Source organism: Protopterus annectens, chromosome 1.part0, assembly GCF_019279795.1.
Source record: "Protopterus annectens isolate FY-2018-M chromosome 1.part0, PAN1.0, whole genome shotgun sequence".
Lineage (NCBI taxonomy): Eukaryota > Metazoa > Chordata > Ceratodontiformes > Protopteridae > Protopterus > Protopterus annectens.
In genome coordinates, this window is record NC_056725.1 from 1632636291 (window position 1) to 1632650555 (window position 14265).

Here is a 14265-nt window from a genome sequence, read left to right on the forward strand (position 1 = left end):
TCCCACGTGGAGCAGACTAGGCCTCTAGAAACTCAAGGTATTGGACACTTTTGGAAAATATTCCCTTAGATGGGTCTGGAGCCGCTGAGCAGGCATCGGCTTCTGAGGGTGTTTTCAGGCCTACACAGTTATAAATAAAACCGACTACAGCTCCAAAGGCAAAGACTAAAGCACCATTAAAGACAAAGAAACAAGTGCAGCAAGCCCATAGACAGGCCTCCATGCCTAAAAAACAGATGCTCAAAATGGCTGAAGACCTAATTACTTTGATCAGGGGTTCCCATCCCCCTCCTGAGAAGAGGCCTAGGCAAGAGACAGAATATGAATCTTCAGATCAGGTTTCCATTTCCTCTGGTTCCTCTTCTGATCCAGAATATTTTCTCCCTCCCTATGAGGATTCCGATGCTATAGAATCTATCCCTTCAGCCTCTCTTCCTGAGGATTTTTCTTTTGGGGAAACCCTGCATACGATGAGGGAGCACTTCCACTGGGAGAGCCAAGACTACTCAGAATCTAAGAAAAGGCTTAGAGATTTTCATTTACTACCTCAACACAGGCCTCTTGCTATCCCTCCTGTTTTAGACATTGTAGATGATATATTTTCAGAGTCCAGCCTGTCCCCTGACTCTTTACCCCCTGCACCTGTTAAGCCAGATAGATACTACAGGGTTCCAGATTCATATAAATTTCTTTATAAAAACCCTGCTGCTGACCCAGAAACTATTTCTCAGGGTCCCAAAGGGGTCAAGGCTTCCACTGCAAAAAACCCTATCTCCTCGGATAGGGATTCAAGGGCACTGGACAGATGAGGTAAAAAGGATTACACTTCTGCTACCTTGGCTGTGAGGGCTTTAAATTGTCAATTTCATATGCTTAAATATCAACAATACTTATTGTCACTGCTTAAACAGAAAATGTTAACAAATTTTGAATATGCAGGATTTATTGCGTGCAGCTGAACAAGTGGGAAAGCATACTTTGTAATGTGGTTTTGATTCTCTGGAGGCCTCTTGCAGGGCTGCTGTACGGGTTCTGTCATTAGGCGACATGCTTGGTTAAAGGAACGGAATCTGCCTGATCATGTTAAAGCAAAATTATTAGATGCTCCATTACAGCATGATACTTTGGTGGTAAAGCAGAAGAGGTGTTGAAGAAAATGGAGGACAAAGCGAAATCTATGCAGACAGTTAAGGATTTCTTACAGGTGCAGCCACCCAGCTTTAGCAGGACCTTGCCTACAAAGAATTGGTCCTTTCCAGTGTCAGACAGGCCACAAAGAGGCAGATACAGATGCCCTAGAGGCAGATCCCATCCCCAAGGCTCATACAGGCCTAAACAATGGGGTGATTCTACCTCCAAAAGTGGGGAAGACAAATTACAGCCATACAAGAAACATTCCCAATGACTTTCCTCTGCCAGAACCAAGCACTTATCTTTTGGCAGCCCCCTTAGGGGGAAAACTAGCACTTTTCTCACAAAGTTGGCACTTGATCACCCAGGACAAATGGGTCTTGAACATAGTGTCTCAGGGCTACAGGTTCAACTTTCACACCCTGCCAAGGACAAGAGGTATGCCAGACCTGCCACACAATCAGTGGGCAGAGGCACAAAAGCAAGTTTCATCCCTCATGGACATGAGGGCCATTCAGTGAGTACCACAACAAGAGCAGGGACAAGGATTTTACTCAACACTTTTCTTGGTGCCCAGAAAGGACAAAGCCTGGAGACCAATACTGGACCTGTCTATTCTAAACACATTTCTGGACGTTCCAAAATTCAAAATGTTGACTCTGCAGCAGCTACTGCCCATGCTGAGCAAGAAGGCTTGGCTCGTAACTTTGGACCTAAAAGAGGCATACCTGCATATCCCAATCAGACAATCTTGCAGAAGATACCTCAGATTCATAGCTGGTTCAATACACTACCAATTCTCTGCACTGCCCTTTGGCTGATCTACTGCGCCCAGGGTCTTCACAAAATGCCTGGCACCAGTAATTGCATTTTGTAGACAAAGGAATTCAAATATACCCTTACTTGGATGACTGCCTTATTCAAGCAGAGAACAAGGACATTCTACTAAAGCATCTGGCGTTTGTAAAAAGATTACTAATTTGCCTAGGGTACACAGTAAACGAAAAAAAATCAAAACTAGTGCCCTCTCAAGAGATAATATTCCTGGGTGCAAGCTTAAGTACAACTGCCCAGATGGCTTATCTCATGCCAGACAAACAAAGACAACTGACTTCTTACTTCAAAATGTTGGCAACAAAGACCCAGTTATCTGCAAGAAAAATTCTGCAGGCTTTGGGCTTCATGGCATCCTGCATTCTGCTAATTCCATATGCCAGACTGCATATGAGGAAACTACAATGGTATCTAAAAAGTGTTTGGACTCAACATTGCCACAGCCTGGAAACACCCCCTGCCTGCAACAGGAGTTTCGATGGTGGGCACAGGCCTGTCACCACAACAAGGGACAGCTATTCACTCTACCCGCAGCCAGGCAGACACTAACAACGGATGCATCAGATTATGTCTGGGGGGCCCACATGACAGGAAAATGTATTCAGGGCACATGGCTTGCAAGCCAGATGCATCTTCATATTAATCAAAAAGAGATGCTAGCTGTTCAGAATGCCCTGACAGCTTTCAAGGATCTACTTCATCCAGGACAACTATTGATAAAGATGGACAGTACTACAGTCATGTGGTACATAAGCAGGGAGAAACACATTCCTACCCCCTTTGCAGACAAGCCATGACTTTGTGGGACACAGCATTGACTTATCAAGTTCACCTGCAAGCACAATTCCTGCCAGGAAAAATAAATTCTCTGGCAGACGAACTAAGCAGAAACCTCATGGATCCCCACGAGTGGAAACTGGATCCACAAGTCTTCAGCATGATAACAAGGAAATGGGGATGCCCAGACATAGATCTATTTGCTTCCCCTCACAACTGCCAACTACAGAGATTCTGCACAAGGACTTATCACAAGCAAGCATGGAAAGTGGATGCCCTGTCCTTCAGCTGGAAAAACCTAACAATATATGCCTTTCCTCCATTGCCTCTCCTCCCCAAGGTACTCCTAAAGGTCAGACAAGAGCAGCCAAAAATGATACGGATTGCCCCAGACTGGCCACGCCAGCACTGGTACCCAATCCTAAAGAACTTGTCTCAAGGTCCAGCATGGACATTGCCTCAAATTTCTCACTTACTGACCCAACAAGACAATCAGATCCTGCACAGCCAACTCAGGACCTTAAATCTGGCAGCATGGCGGATAATGTAGCCATGCAGAACACTCCTCTCTCCAAAGCTGTGATGGATGTTATTTTGGAGGCCAGGAGGCCCAGTACCAGAAAATCTTATGCAGAAAAATAGAAGAGATTCTGTGCTTGGAACCAGGAACAAGGAATTGACACGTTTGTACCAAATATTCCTCAGATTTTACAATACTTAACTGAGATGCTGGACAAAGGCCTATCCTTTTCATCAATTAAGATTCATGCCTCTGCCATTTCAGCCCATTACAATACGGACCCACCTATCTTTTCTCATCCTTTAATAAGGCAGTACCTCAGGGGGGCCAAAAACATAAGACCTCCAAGGAGAGCACCAATACCTGCATGGGACCTCAATTATGTCTTGGAAAAACTCACACTGCCTCCTTTTGAGCCAGCCTCAACAGCTGATATAAAATTCTTATCCTGGAAAACAGCTCTGCTCCTAGCAATAACCTCTGCAAGACGAGTCTCGGAGTTACAGGCACTCATGGCTGTGGAACCTTTTATCATTTTCCATCCAGACAGGGTTTCTCTGAGGATGAACCCTACATTTATGCCTAAGGTGGTGTCCAGTGTGGCCCTTAACTAAACCATTCACTTGCATACCTTTTATCCAAACCCACAGGACAAGGGTGAGAGAGTTCTGCATTCTTTGGACATACACAGACAGCTACGCTTCTACTTGGACAGAACTAAAGCTTTCAGAAAGACGGAGCAACTTTTAGTGGCATATGCTGCAGGATCACAAGGAAAAGCTATCTCAAAACAGACTATTCAAAATGGATAGGCCATTGCATTCGATGTCCTTCATGGATGCATCTGCAGTCATAACAACTGGGTTGTCCTGTCGTCAGGCAGCCCTTCAGTCGGCCGGATTCCAAAGTCCGGGTCCGGCTTCGGCTGATGTCGCACTTCACCCGACGTCATCTCTGTTGGTCTTCGGGTATAAAAGCATCAGCCGACGCCATTTTCCTCAGTCTTTCTTGCCGCGTGGCGCCCGAAGCAGAAGCTGTTCGCAAGTGCCGGTCGGTCGGATCCAGAGATTACTTCTACCGAATACTACTTCGAAGACTTCTAAAGCTAAGTACCCCATTGGGGACTCTTTCTTGCCTCAGCCGATGTCAGAAAAAGTTAATAATTGTTTAACCTGTGGGAAACAAATACCTCATAAAGATTTCCACTCTTATTGTCTGCCTTGTTTAGGCCCAGCCCACGACGTAGCAGCCTGTTCGGCCTGTGCTTCTTTCAACCGACGAACGCTTAGGCGTCGGTCGGAGTTTGCAGAACAGATTTTCGGTTCTGATTTTGCGTACATTATGACGGCGGATCCTCCGACTACCCAATCTGCCAAAAAACACAAAGATAAAGACCGACACTCGCGGTCCGCGGTTTCGGCCGAAACCATGGTTAAGCAAACCGCGAGTGTCTCGGTTTCGGCCGAAACCGAGAAAACTGATCAAAGTACAGCTGAACCTATCTCTACAACTGAGGCCCCTGCTACCACTCTTGAATCGGCCTCAGAAATTGTATCCACTACGGTGGTTGCCACTGACTTATCAGACACCATTCCCTTGGATGTCTCTACCCCAGCACGTGGTGCTGCTAGGCCTCCAGCAGCCATGTCCATTAAGGCCTTTGCCAGGGCTAAAGCAGCCAAGACTACTAAGACAGTGCCTGTTAAACCCCCACAACCAGGCCCTCTTCTAGTTCTCAAATGCTTACTTTGGCAGAAGATTTAATTTCATTAATTAGAGGATCTCAATCTCACCCAGACAGGGCCTCTCAGCCCCCAGAGAAGAGACCTAGGGCAGATCCCCCTGAGCCAGTGTCCTCTGATGATTCTGCTGACGAATCAGACATAACTGACCAGCCAGAGGCTCCTTTCTCCAATTTTGAAGATTCTGATGCTGAAGAATCCATTCCAGCTGCTTCCCCACCAGAAGAATTCTCCTTTGGGAAACCTTACATGCCATGCGAGAGCAGTTCCAATGGCAGCAACAGGATTTTTCAGACATCAGAAAAAGACTTAGGACCTTTCTGCACCTCCCACAGCACAGGCCCTTAGCTATACCTCCTGTTCTCCCTGTGGTGGATGATGCTTTCAATGATGTCTGCTCGCTCCAGATTCTTTACCCCCAGCCCCTGCCAAACCAGACAGATTTTACAGGGTGCCAGATACTCATCACCACCTTTACAAGGCCCCACTTGCAGACCCCGAAACTATATCCCAGGGTCCCAAGGCAGTAGCCGCGACCATAGCTAAAAACCCTATTCCTTCTGAAAGGGAAGCAAGGTCATTAGACAGATGGGGTAAAAAGGTCTACACTTAGCTACTCTCTCAGCTAGAGCTTTAAACTGTCAGTTTCACATGATACAATACCAAGAGTTTATGCTTGATCAGTTAACTAAAAAAACTAACCACTGATGAATCTCTTGATAAGAAATATGTATTAGAAATGGTAAATAACATACAACAGGTTAGCAACCATTCCTTAAAATGTGGCTATGATGCACTGGAGGCTTCATTTAGATCAGCCATGACTGGCACAGTGATAAGAAGGCATGCATGGCTAAAGGAGCAAGCTTTACGGATCATGTTAAAGCTAAGTTGCTAGATGCTCCTATGGATAAGACAAGTTTGTTTGGTACACCTGCCCAGCAGGTTATGAAGAAAATGGAAGAAAAGGCAAAATCTGTTCAAACGGTTAAAGATTTCTTGCAGGTTCAACCCCAAGGTTTAGCAGGAACTGGCCTGCCAAAAATTGGTCCTTTCCTGACTCCACAAAATTTCAAAGGGGCAGGAATAGACGTTCCAGAGGCAGAAACCAATCCAGAGGAGGTGCCTACAGAGGACGACAGTGGCAAGGTAACAACAGAGGCACAGACACAACCACTGCCACTACATCAGCACAACCACAGTGACTTAACCCTAAATCCGCCTACCAGGGAACAAATAGCAGCTCCTCTAGGCGGAAAGTTAACCTTATTTTCAAAGAACTGGCACTACATAACAAAAGACAAGTGGATTTTACAAACCATAGATCAAGGTTACGGTTTCACTTCCACACTTTACCAGTCAAAAGAGGAATGCCAAATCTACCTCCAAATCAAAAACAGAGGCACTACAACAGATAATGGAGTTAGCAAACATGAGAGCTGTGGAAAGAGTGCCAACAGCAGAGCAAGGAAAGGGTTCTACTCCAGACTATTCCTAGTTCCAAGAAAGGAAAAAGTTGGAGACCAATTCTCGACCTGTCCACCTTAAATACATACATCATTGTCCCAAAATTCAAAATGCTGACCCTACAGCAACTTCTTCCCATGCTGGGCAAGGAGTCTTGGCTGGTAACTCTAGATCTCAAGGAGGCATACCTGCACGTCCCCATTCGACCAATCTGCAGAAGATACCTCAGATTTCTTGCAGGATCAGAGCACTATCAATTCTCAGCATTGCCCTTTGGCTTATCTACTGCGCCCAGAGTATTCACAAAATGCCTGGCATCAGTAATCGCCATTGCAGACTACAGGGAATTCAAATTTACGCATACCTGGACGACTGCCTGCTACAAGGGACAACAAAAGCAAGCTGACAACAGATTTACAAAGGGTCATTTACTTGCTACAAGCACTGGGATACACAGTCAATTTACAAAAGTCAAGGCTGATACCATCCCAAACAAGGACATTCTTGGGCTGAATTGGACACAGTAAAACAAATGGCATTCCTGACTACAGAAAAACAAAAGAACTCCCTCTTTACTTCTTGGCACTAACAAAACTGAACAAGTTAACAGCAAGAAAAGTACTGCAGGCCTTGGGCTTCATGGCATCATGCATAATCTTGGTCCCATTTGCCAGACTACATATGAGAAAACTACAGTGGTACCTAAAGAATTTATGGTCCCAACACAGACACAGCCTAGAAACAGAAATCCCACTAATTCCATGCTTAAAGCAGGAGTTCCTATGGTGGGCTCAGGCATGTCAGTCAAACCCAGGCCTACCCTTTCGCAGATGTCAAGCAAGCCAGACCATCACAACAGACGCTTCAGACCTAGGATGGGGGCCCACATGCTGGACAAATGCGTGCAAGGATTGTGGACACAGGATCAACTTCACCTGCACATCAACCTAAAAGAAATGCTGGCAGTAAAACTGGCAATCCAAAAGTTCAAACCATTTCTCCAAGAGGGCCAGTTGATGATAAGGACAGACAACACCACAGTCATGTGGTACATCAACAAACAGGGAGGCACTCATTCATACCCCTATGCAGAATGACTTTGGAGCTGTGGACCCTGGCACTCAGCTACAACATCCAGTTACAGGCAATATTTGTACCAGGAAAAGAAAATACTCTAGCAGACATATTAAGCAGAACCACATCGGATGCCCACGAATGGAAGCTGCACCCGGACATCTTCAAGACCATCTCAAAGAAATGGGGAATGCCTCAGATAGATCTATTCGCATCACCTCTCAATCACCAGCTCAAAAAGTTCTGCACAAGGACATTCCACCCACTAGCATGGAAAGTGGATTCGCTCTCCTTCAGCTGGAAAGGCCTAACAGCATATGCATTCCCACCTCTTCCCTTGATACACAAAGTACTACTAAAAATCAAGGAAGAACGTCCAAGGATAATCCTGATAGCTCCAAACTGGCCAAGACAACACTGGTACCCACTGCTGAGGAGCATGTCTCGAACAATATGTGGCCAATACCCTGATGCCTTTGATGTTAACTCAGAACAACAACAGCATCATACATCCAAACCTAAAACGTTGCAACTGACTGCATGGAACATCACATAGCAGCAGCTAATCCAGAACTTTCCCAAAGAGTTAAAGACATTATTCTTGAAGCACGCAGACCTTCAACAAGAAGGAACTATGCTGGAAAATGGAAAAGGTTTGTCATTTGGAGTACGGAAAGAGGAAAAGATGTGTCAAACATAGATATGCCTAACATTCTGGAGTATCTGGCGAACTTCTTCATTCAGGCCTGTCCTACTCCTCCATCAAGATACATGCATCAGCTATTTCAGCAGAATACAGCTTTGATCCACCTGTTTTTCGCACCTTTGCTCAGGCAGTTCCTCAGAGGAATCAAGAATGTAAAACCTCCAAGGAAACCACCATTACCAGCTTGGGACTTAAACTTTGTGCTAGAAAAGTTGACACTATCACCCTTTGAACCAGCAGCAACAGCAGACCTACAACACCTGTCATGGAAAACTGCTTTCCTACTGGCAATTACTTCAGCAAGGAGGGTTTCAGAACTACAGGCCTTAATGGCAGTGCAACCCTTCCTAATCTGCCACCAAGATAGAGTGTCCATGAGGACTAATCCTACATTTATGCCTAAGGTGGTATCCAGAGTGTCTTTAAACCAGGCAATCCACCTACCTACCTTCTTTCCCAACCCACAAAACAGAGGGAAAGAATACTGCATACCTTGGATGTACATAGACAGCTACGCTACTACTTGGACAGAACAAAAATAGCAGAAAGACTGACCAACTTTTTGTAGCCTATGCAACAGGAAGGGAAGGAAAAGCTATTTCCAAACAGACAATCTCCAAATGGATAGGAAATTGCATACGATTCTGTTACTCCTTCCATGGAAAACCAATTCCACAGAACATAAGACCTCATTCTACAAGGGCAACAGCCACTACCACAGCCTTCTTACGAGGAGTGGCAACCAAAGACATTATTGAGGCGGCTACTTGGACCTCCGTGCATACATTTGCCAAGCATTATAATTTGCCTCTATATTCCAGATCCCGAGCAGGGTTTGCCACTGCTGTACTGCAAGGGATCCTAAACACACCATAATCTACTTTTATCCTCCTCCCTAGTTGGCTATGGTATTCTACCCAGTTGTTATGACTGCAGATGCATCCATGAAGGACATAGTACAGTTTTGTACCTACCATAAATGTAGATGTCGAACTGGATAGCATCTGCAGTCAGGATTACCCTCCCTCCTTCCCCTCTGTGGTACTCCTAGGCTGTTTACCCTCCTAAAAGCTAGCTGGTGCTGGGAGTCTTTATGGTGTATTTGTTTGTATATATGTACATACATGCTTATTTTTGTGTTTACCTCTATCTTTTTGGAAACATTGGCATCTATCCAAATTTTAGCCTTCAAGAGGGCTACTGGCATCTGGGGCAAGAAACACTGAGGAAAATGGCGTCGGCTGATGCTTTTATACCCGAAGACCAACAGAGATGACGTCGGGTGAAGTGCAACATCAGCCGAAGCCGGACCCGGACTTTGGAATCCGGCCGACTGAAGGGCTGCCTGACGACAGGACAACCCAGTTGTTATGACTGCAGATGCTATCCAGTTCGGACATCTACATTTATGGTAGGTACAAAACTGTACTTTTCTGCTACTCACAGCATGGCAAATCAATGCCTAAGGGCATTAGGCCACATTCAACCAGAGCAGCAGCCACTTCAGCAGCTTTCCTCAGAGGAGTACCAACCAAAGACATCTTAGAGGCTGCAACTTGGAGTTCAGTGCACACTTTTACTAAGCACTACCACTTACCTCTCTACTCTAAATCCAGAGCAGGCTTTGCCACCGCAGTTCTTCAGGGCCTCATAGCCTCTCCTAATCCTATTTAGTCCAGCCACCCATCCTCAGATTTGGGATTCAACCCAAGAGTAATGACTGCAACAGTGAAACACGATGAACATAGTACAGTTGTGTACCTACCATAAATGTAGATGTTCGAGTGTATTCACTGTTGCAGTCCAGGTTACCCTTCCACCACCCCCATTTCTTTTGCTGGGTCTTATCTGTACTTCTCTATTCTATACAACCTATGTAGTGTATTTGCTTGTAGATGAAGGAAATGTTTACTTTAGTGCATGCATGTTTATTGGCATAATTAATTTAGCCTACCCTTTTGGGGGCACCTGACATCTGGGGCAAGAAAAACTGAAGAAAATGGTGTCGGCTGCATCTTTTATACCCCTGGCGCACTGACGTCAGGGAAGAGACAGCAGCAACCGACGCCGGACCAATACTTTGGAATTCAGGCCGACTGCGGGTAGCCTGCCAGCAGGATAACCCAAGAGTAATGACTGCAACAGTGAATACACTCGAACATCTACATTTATGGTAGGTACACAACTGTACTTTTTCTGTGTGAACTTCACTTCTTCAGATATCCAACAGTTAGTACACTAACCATCATTAATACTGTAAGGTGGAAACACTACACCACAACTGGAAAATTGGTGCAGATTAGTAATATTCTATTTATGTAGCATAAGGTCTTGCTGTAGAAGTTCACAGTATGGTGAGCCTTTGTTCCTTTTGAGCTGACATCAGCCTCAGTGGAGTTCATTATGTACTATATTTTTAACTAGATTTTTATTTTTTGTCTCCTAGAAATGCTGCAGTTTGTCAGTAATCAGAATGGTGATCTTCCTGATCTGTTTGAAGACCAGTTTATTTCGAGCTTTCATGGCGACTCCATGAACCAGACCCCTCTCAGAACATATCCTCAGCAGGAGCTTCAAGTTCAGCAGTTCCAAGCTACATCCCAGTCTCAGCCACTTCAGCCCAGTCTGCCACAGACTCCATCTCCTGTTCCCCAACGGACTGTACCACTTCTACAGCCTCGTCCTCAAGTTCAGCAGCAGACTGTGATGATTGCTCCAAGTATCTGTTCTTCCCCACACACTAGGATTGTACAACAGCCAGTGATCTACCAGACCCCTACAAGTAACTTTCAAGGTAACCTTTTTTTCAGAGTATCTCACTTCTAATTTATGATGGTGATTATGGTAAAACGTAGTCTCTTGAAATGACAGGACAGCACTGCGCCCTTAGGTCTGAATTCCCACATTGCTAAGTGTCATCACTGAAGCATTTTTTGGTGCATAGGTTTTATCCATAATTCTGCCACCAACACCCCGGGTTTATTTAGCAGCCTAACATCTTTCCAGTCTGGCTAATGGATTGTTGTTCATCTTTTTGCATGTTGATGGTAGTATGCGTTCCTAGTGCAACAGAAGCACCTGGATGGAAGCCAGGGGTTAGCCTGCCAAGAAAGTACACTGACTAAAATTGTGGGTGAGCTCAATGAAATGTAATTCCGAATGCCGTGTGCAACCATGGAAATATTTAACATTCTTACTCTTGTGAACTTGTCCTAGAAAGGAAAAGAACAGGTCATTATAATGAATGGAAATTTATATCCTTCGTCATGATCAAAAACATCTCTGGTACTGCACTAGCTACTGCATTAGCTAAACTACTAAATTAACATAATTTCAAAATGTTCGCATAATTGAAAACTTTATCACAAGTGCATTGTGACTGAACGTATGCTTATGCATGATTAAAAGGCAGTAAACAAATAGAACCCATTGCGCTATGATCACGTGATCATACTACATATTGAAGTTCACAATGTAAACAATGCAAAATGTCACATAGAATGGAAGTTACAGAGCTATCTGTAATCTACACACTAAGTATTGCTAACTGAATGCATTTGAGTTGGTAAATAGATATATAATCTATACTGCTGCGATTAATATGCATCTTCCGTAGCAGATGGATTGAAACATGTCGCTATTATGTTAGTAAAAACAACTCTAACACTCCATCCTATGACGCTGTCTCAAGACGATCATGTCCCATATCCCATTAAACCACTTCTGAAGTGGTGAAGAAACAAAACACTACAGCAACTATATAAAAAGCATCTCCTCATCAAGAAAAGTGCTATAATAAATCAGATCCTAAATATGACATGAATCAAAAACTCTGAAGAACAAAAATGTCATAGCTCAACACAGTATAAGATCTCTCTACTATAGGGAACCCATTCAGTCTACTGAATGCGCTCTATTGCTGTTAATAAAATTCTGACAAATCAATATAAAATGAACGATCTATGTAAATCAAGCTTGTTCGATAAACAAAACTCATGGCCAATAATAATACGTTTACACATCCCTCCACCTATTTATTTACTAATTGCTCCTCCTCCAATTTAGTATATTTAGCGTATTGTGTCGGCTGTCCTAGAGTTTATATTTTATATTGGTAAAACTAACAGGACACTGAGAGAAAGGGTAAGAGAACATGCTTACAAAATAGCCAAGAGAGACATTTCTATAACCACAGAGAAACATGTAGTACAAGCAGGGTCGGCACAAACATTTAGGCTTTTAGTTTTGAGTGTAGTACCTAGTGATATCGAGGAGACTGACATTAAAAATTGGACCGAGGCTCTAAAACAGAGGTGGATTATTAATTTACAAACAGATAGGAGCTTTGGGCTAAATGACACTTTCTCTTTAATAACGTTTTTGAAATGTAAGCCGATCTCACGTAAGAGTTTCTACATCTATACTTTTTAGACAGGATAGTTTGAGTGATGTTAGTTGATCTTGTCTCCTAATAGGTAGAGTGATTTAATATTGTGTTGTGGTATCACATTTTTGTCTTTGTGAGTTCTGATTTAAATTTATTTAGGAATTGATTTTTTTTAATACTATTTCCTTTTAGTAGGAGACTGTTTTACATTTCTATGTAACCAGTGCACTGTTTTAGTTACCTGCATCTTAGAAGTAGTTTATTGGGATTGGATCATGTGGCCTCTGAGACAGTGTTACAGGATGTGTTGCCTGCATTGCAGTTACCACCTTATTAGTGATATGCTTCACTTTACTGTTATGGATGTTACACATTTATTGTTGTGAAAGTATATTGATGCACCTAGTTTGAAGTTGTTATAACGTAATTGAGAGCTCAGTCGGTAGATTGAATGGGTTCCCTATAGTAGAGAGATCTGATAGTGTGTTGCGCTGTGACATTTTTGCTCTTGAGAGTTTTTGATTTATGTCTTATTTAGGATCTGATTATGTATAGTGTTTTTCTTGACGAGGAGATGCTGTTTATATAGCTGCTGTAGTGTTTTGCTTCTTCCGCACTACAGAAGTGGTTTAAAGGGGTTTGGGACATGTGATCGTCTTGAGACAGCTTCGTAGGATGGAGTGTTAGGGTTGTTTTTACTAACGTAATAGCTGCCTCTTTCAGTCCATCTGCTACTGAAGATGCATATTGATCCCAGTTGTGAGCACATTGTTGCATTTAGATTCAAGCTGCTTAAAACGCAACAAAAATTATATTTTTGTTACTGAATGAGTTATATATGTATAGATTATATATCTGTTTACCAACTCAAAAGCATTCAGTTAGCAATACTTAGTGTGTAGATAGCAGATAGTTCTGTAACTTCCATTCTATGTTTTAGTTAATCTTTTTTATATACATATTTGTTGAATATATGGAAAGAGAAATTTTGCATTGTTTACATTATGAACTTTGACATGCAGTATGGTCATGTGATCATGACGAAATGGGGTCTGTTTATATATTCCTTTTATCATGCATAAATATATATTTAGTCACAATGCACTTGTGATACAGTTTTCAATTATGCAAACTTTTTGAAATTATGTTAATTTAACCATTTAGCTAATGCAGTTTTAGTAGTGCAGTAGTGGAGATGGTTTTGATCATGCTGAAGGATAAGAAGTGGGTTATAGCTTATTTTAGGTCTGAATTGAGAGGTCTTAATTAAAACAATTGCAGCTCTGATTGATTAATGATGGTGCTTTTTGATTGGTTCACTGTATTTATGAAGTGTGTGTTTGTGATGGTTTGTAGTGTGATGAAGCGTTCTTAGTGAACGTGAAAGCACTTACTCTGTTTTAATAAAACTTTGCTTTTATATATACCAGCTGTTGTGTCTTATTAGAGGAGTTGTTACAATTTTGAGATTTTTGATTTTTGCTCCTCTGGCCCCTTGCTCAGGAAGTATGTTTCTTTGATATTGCTACAGACAAGGAAAAAATGTATCTATTGTGTCCATGGATTGCAGGTAGCACCTTGCAGCTATTCCATTCATCTTCACATCTTCTCTTTTATAACAGCACCA

General features: G+C 43.0%; 1 protein-coding gene across 1 annotated transcript in view; it reads left to right on the forward strand.

Moving 5' to 3' along the window:
- Positions 1–14265, forward strand: part of SREBF2 (sterol regulatory element binding transcription factor 2) — an 895155-nt gene that overhangs the window by 62932 nt on the left and 817958 nt on the right. The window contains exon 2 of the mRNA XM_044068232.1: positions 10698–11045. Coding sequence (XP_043924167.1) covers positions 10698–11045 — 348 coding nt within the window. The remainder of the gene's footprint in view (positions 1–10697; positions 11046–14265) is intronic.